The 6000-nt window shown below is 46.3% G+C and overlaps 1 protein-coding gene across 5 annotated transcripts in view; it reads right to left on the minus strand.

Moving 5' to 3' along the window:
- Positions 1–5205, minus strand: part of nid2a (nidogen 2a (osteonidogen)) — a 165924-nt gene extending 160719 nt beyond the window's left edge. For all 5 annotated transcript variants that reach the window (XM_068039105.1, XM_068039106.1, XM_068039107.1 and 2 more), the window contains exons 1-2: positions 4965–5205; positions 4167–4469 (exon numbers count right to left, since the gene is read on the minus strand). In XM_068039105.1, the coding sequence (XP_067895206.1) occupies positions 4167–4469; positions 4965–5165 (504 nt within the window). In that variant the 5' untranslated portion in view covers positions 5166–5205. The remainder of the gene's footprint in view (positions 1–4166; positions 4470–4964) is intronic.
- Between the last annotated feature and the right edge of the window lie 795 nt (positions 5206–6000).

The following is a 6000-nucleotide window of genomic DNA, read 5'->3' on the forward strand; positions in this document are numbered from 1 at the left end:
CATACGTCGCCCTGATGACCACATTTGTGTGCGGCTGCATCAAGCTGTGCACAGACCCCCAGTACGCAAACTCCAAGTGTCACTACGTGCTGAGGTTTTATCTGTCTCCGGTGTTGCGAAGGATGGGCCTGGTCACATTGCCGCGGAAAGCTCCATCCAGTTGGACCGTGCCGTACCACTTATCCTTCGTGGAACAGTTTCTACGGAAAAACCCCTTTGACCTCCAATCCATCAGGCAGTGGTATGCACGGAATGTCCTCAAGGCCCTTCGGGTAATGGAGATGGTGGATCCGGTCGGATGGTTCCCTCAGCAGACCGCCAAAGTCATTTGGCAGAATGCCTCATCACCAGAACTTTCAAACAAGCACCAAGATGTAGCTTGGCTGGTGGTGAGAAGAGCCCTTCCCGTCAGATCCTTCCTGCATGCCCGAAGTCTCACCCACTCCGCACAATGCCCCCGCGGTGGCTGTGGTGGGGAAGAGACGGTTGCCCACCTCCTTCTGGAATGTGTCTTTGCTAAGCAGTTGTGGAAAGAGATGCAGTGTTTTTTGTCGAGGTTCATCCCAAGCAGCTCTGTAACACAGGACTCTGTGCTCTACGGGCTGGTCCCAGGGACACACACCGAGATAAACATCAGCTGCTGCTGGAGGACTATCAATTCAGTGAAAGACGCTCTTTGGTCTGCCCGAAACTTGCTGGTCTTCCAGCGCAAAAGAGTTGTCCACAACCGAGTGTTGCAGACTGGCACATTCCAAGGTCCAGGACTACGTGCTGAGGGACGCACTAAAGCTTGGGGCAGCCGCGACAAAGGCTCAATGGGGAAAGACCACTGTATAAGCTCCCCCCACCAAGCTGAACTGAGGGGCTGGATCCATGGAAAACCCCTCGGGCTGTATCCAGAAAATATGGGTTTGCTGCAAAATGTACATGGCATGTAAAATTAAATGGAAGGGTTGTGAGGCAACTCATTCCTGTATTGAAGGAAACTGATCTCCTTTGCACTCTTTGTATTGTCGACTTGGTGTTGTTTTGAACTGTTTTATAATGTATTTTTTACAGATTTTTATGAATAAAGTATATTTTGGAAATTTAAAAAAATGGCCTTGGACCCTTGGCTCAAGGTAAGTGACGTGGGGTGGCTGGGGCCAAACCGGCAGACCCCAGCGAGGACGGTGGGCGTTTAGTGCAGGGGGAACAGGGGTTAACGCATATGGAGTTTTTCCTCGTGGGTGCCCTTTATGGGCCATAGATTGCCTACGGAGGAGGAGGGCCTTCCCCAAGCCCACAGGGAGGTTGCCTCATCTTACTAGGCGACTTCCCTGTAAAATCAGGCAACCTCCCTGGTTAAATCACAGCGACGGCAGGAGGAGGCCCTTAAGTGACTGGTAACTGGCCACTTAAGGGCCTCTATTGGCCTCTGGGTGGGTGGTAATGTTACGGGACCATAATCCAGAGGCCCAGATTAATGCTCAAGAGACAAGGCAGCTGCTGGTATTTAAATTCGATTAATTAATAAATCTGGAATAAAAAGCCAGCATCAGTACTGATGAGCATGAAACTACCGGATTGTCATGAAAACCCAACTGGTTCACTAATGTCCTTTAAAACAGGGGATCAACCTTGGTTCGATGAAGAGTGTAAGACAGCATGCTAGGACCAGGCATACCTAAAAATGAGGTGCCAACCTACCACACAGGACTACATGTGGAAGCAGCATGCTACAGACAAAGCTAAAGTATCCCACAACCAATGGATCAGATCAAAGCTCTGCAGTTCTGCCACATCTAGTTGTGAATGGTGGTGGACAATAAAACAACTAAACAAGGGAGGAGGTTCCACAAACATCCTCATCCTCAATGATGGGGGAGCCCAGCATGTCCGTGCAAAAGACAAGGCTGAAGTGTTTACAACCACCTTTAGCCAGAAGTGCTGACTGGATGATCTGTCTCAGCCTCCTCATAAGATCCCCAGCATCACAGTTATCAGTCTTCAGCTAACTTGATTCACTTCGCGTGATATCAAGAAATGGCTGAAGGCACTGGATGCAGCAAAGGCTATGGATCCTGACAATATCTCGGCTGTAAAACTGAAGACTTGTGCTCCAGAACTGGCTTTGCCCCTAGCCAAGCTGTTCCAGTACATCTACAACACTGGCATCCACCTGGCATTGTGCAAAATTGCCCAAATATGTCCTGCTGACAAAAATCAGGACAAATCCAATCTGGCCAGTTACCACCCGATCAGTCTACTCTCAATTATCTGCAAAGTGATGGGAGGTGTCAACAATAGTGCTGTCAAACACCACTTACTCAGCAACAACATGCTCACCGATGCTCAATTTCGGTTCTACCAGGGCCACTCAACTCTAGACTGCACTACAGCCTTGGTTCAAACATAGACAAAAGAACTGAATTCCAGAGGTGAGTGACAGTGACTGCGCTTGACATCAAGGGAGCATTTCACTAAATGTGGCAGCAAGGAGCCCAGCAAAATTGAAGTCAATGTAGATCAAGGGGGAAAACTGGTTGGAGTCATACCTGGCACAAAGGAAGATGGTCGTGGTTATTGGTGGTCAATCATCTCAGTCCCAGGACATCACTGCAGGAGTTCCTCAGGGTAGTGTTCTAGGCCCAACCATCTTCAGCTGCTTCATCAATGACGTTTCCTCCATCATAAGGTCAGAAGTGGGGACATTTGCTTATGATTGCATGGCGTTCAGTACCATTCGCGACTCCTCAGATACTGAAGCAGTCCATGCCCTCATGCAGCAAAACCTGAACAACATCCAGGCATGGGCCTGAAGTAACATTTGTGCCACACAACAAGAGAGAATCCAACCATCTCCCCTATATGTTCAAAAGGTATTACCATCGCTGACTCGCTCACCATCAACATCCTGGGGATTACCATTGACCAGAAACTTAACCAGACCAGCCATATAAATACCATGGCTACAAGAGCAGGTCAGAGGCTAGGAATCCTGTGATGAGTAACTCACCTCCTGACTCCCAAAAACCTGTCCACCATCTACAAGGCACAAGTCAGGAGTGTGATGGAATATTCTCTACTTGCCTGGATGAATGCAACTCCAATATCACTTAAGAATCTCAACACCATCCAGAACAACGCAACCCGCTTGTTTGTCACCCCATTCACCACACTAAACTTTCAATCCCTCCACCACTAGATGCAGGAAGGATGTTCCCGATTGCAGGGGGGCCAGGACCAGGGGTCACAATCTAAGAATAAGGGGGAAGCCATTTGGACTGAGATGAGGAGGGATTTCTTCACCCAGAGAGTGGAATTCTCACCTGTGGAATTCTCTACCATGGAAGCAGTTGAGGCTAAATCATTAAATATATTCAAGAAAAAGTTAGATATAGTTCTTAGGGCTAAAGGGATCAAGGGATATGGGGAGAAAGCAGGAACAGGATACTGAGTTTGGATGATCAGCCATGATCGTATTGAATAGCGGTGCAGGCTCAAAGGGCCGAATAGCCTACTCCTGCTCCTATTTTTCTATATTTCTATGTTCCTATCTACAAGATGCACTGCAGCAACTTGCCAAGTCTCCTTTGACAGTACCTTCCAAACCCATGACTTCTACCAACTAGAAGGACAAGGGCAGCAGATGCATGGCTACACCACCACCTGCAGGTTCCCCTCCGAGCCAGACACCATCCTGACTTGGAACTATATCTCCGTTCCTTCACTGTTGCTGGGCTTAAAACCTGGAACTCCCTTCCTAACAGCATTGTGTGTGTACCTACACCACATGGACTGCAGCAGTTCAAGAAGGCAGCTCACCACCACCTTTTCAAGGGAAATTAGGGCTGGGCAACAAATGCTGGCCTTGCCTGTGACACACACATACCAAGAAAGAATAAATATATATATATTTAAAAACCAACAAAAGGCAGCCTGGTTTCTTTCAACCAAACTGCTTGGTATTAATCAGTTATGGTTTTAAATCCAAAGTCACTCTGTAAGTTAATAGTGGAAAGTAATGTTGTATTAGAAGTGGTCCCCAGTGGTGGCCAGGAGCTGGATCATCCAGCTTTGAGGAAAGTACTAACAGGATGGCTGCTAAAGGTATACCCAAGCCAGGGTCATGCATAATTGCTGGCTGGCATCTCAGTACTAATGAAGTTCTTGTAGTTTCTTACTCTGTCAGAGGAGGCAACCGAGCGCGACACTTCCTCATAAGGCGCCACGTTCTCCCAAGTGGCGATGAAAGCATTGGTCGGAGTGAATGAGCTTTGAGGAAAGCCTCTCCTGATCTCTTGGCCGGCACGGTCAAGGATGCCAGAGGAATCGTCTTCCCTGTAATAAATCCGCCCTCGGCCATTACTTGTGTCGATATCTGACAAGTAAGGCGCTATCACCGGGAAATCGGTGGGGAATCCGTCATCCACATATTGGGTCTCTCTGGGGAAATCCTGGGTGGAGATGATTCCATTCGTTCCGACCTGAAAATAAAGGAATCAACCGTTTATCAGCAATCCAGTGGAACTCCATTGTTCTGAAACCTAATGGTTACAATAATATTCATTTAAAGTACTTTGATTCTACTTTAGCACCCTTAACTGCGGTATTTCCAGACATGTTCACATCTGTACACAAAATAGGTAAACATATACCTCATTACACATATCATTTTTAGATCATATTTAGTTTCAGTTTCTCCTGTCAAGAAAGGTGGGAATGAACATCCGTCGATTCAGTTCAATTAGTTACTAAAACTATTGCCTTTTAGAAATGATTGGAGGGCGCTGTGTAAATTGGTTTGCCAAACCCGAACTGAGAAGCGACAAGGCAGAAGTTAGTGAGAATCCCCCAGCCCCGATCATTTTAAAACAATGATTCGGGTGGCGGTCTGGTTCACTGTCAGTTATGTAATTCGAGCAAAGAAGACAGCGCCCACTAAATGTAACTTTTGTTTTATTTACCATCACAAAACTTACGTAAAGATTACTGAACTGTGTGTCATAAAAGACAAATGGCCTTTTCAGCTTTACAACTTGAGAGGTTTCATCATCGCCTTGCTGCAGGGTAAGGTCTCCTATGTGTGGACCAAACGGGAAAAGCTCTTCTCTTTGGATTGCAGAAACCAAGCTGATGATCCAGTGGAGTTTTAGAAAGTAAACGAAACCCTTTCCCTGCATTCTGGAAGTGAACAGATATGTTCCAAAGTGGATAGGAAAGTAAAGAGGAAGAAGCGGATCTGTACTCTGATCTCCTGGTTTTATAGCTGGGTTTGTGTTGGAGTTTTAACCCCAGAGCTGCCGCAGAGCCCACAGCCAATAGCCCCCGGGAGAGGGCAGAACAACCCAATCCGTGCACTCTCACTGGCTAATGCCTAAACTGATGGACATGTCAAGCTGCACTCTCCTACTCGTTAACATCTGGTTACCATTACACTTTGTCTCTGCTCAACTTTCTCATTGCACTTATTCACTCGAATAGTCAAGACCTAAAGAAAACACCGAGGGGAAAAGAAAAAATATCCTTGGAAATATTTAGAAGTGTTGGCGCGAACCCATGGGAAAAAGCCCCAGTACATGTTATAGCAGAGCTGATGATCGCGGGGCCCGGTGACTTGCTACAGTTGAAACAAGAGCATTGGCGTGTCCTTTGACACGTAGGAAAAAAAAACAAACAGCAAAGACAGAATTTCCTAAAGCTGATGAACAGAAATTTTAAAATGATGGAAGTCCGGGAGGTTCATGGCAACCAGACACAAACCGCTTTTGACCATCTTGTGTGCTCAAATTGGTATTGCGATTACTAACTGCGTGAACAATACTGGGGCCAATAAATGGTCAAATAATAGCATTGCTCTGAAAAAGACTTGAGTATAATATGCATTCAGCAGATAGGGATAGGACTCGAAATTTCTAATAAAATAAAACTATTTTTTATTAAAACAATCTAAACATTTTACCGTCTGTATGTTTTGAGGCGGAATCTTTTCAAATTTCCGAACAGCATGTTGCAAAT

The sequence above is a fragment of the Heterodontus francisci genome, chromosome 9, assembly GCF_036365525.1.
Source record: "Heterodontus francisci isolate sHetFra1 chromosome 9, sHetFra1.hap1, whole genome shotgun sequence".
NCBI classification, from domain to species: Eukaryota; Metazoa; Chordata; class Chondrichthyes; order Heterodontiformes; family Heterodontidae; genus Heterodontus; species Heterodontus francisci.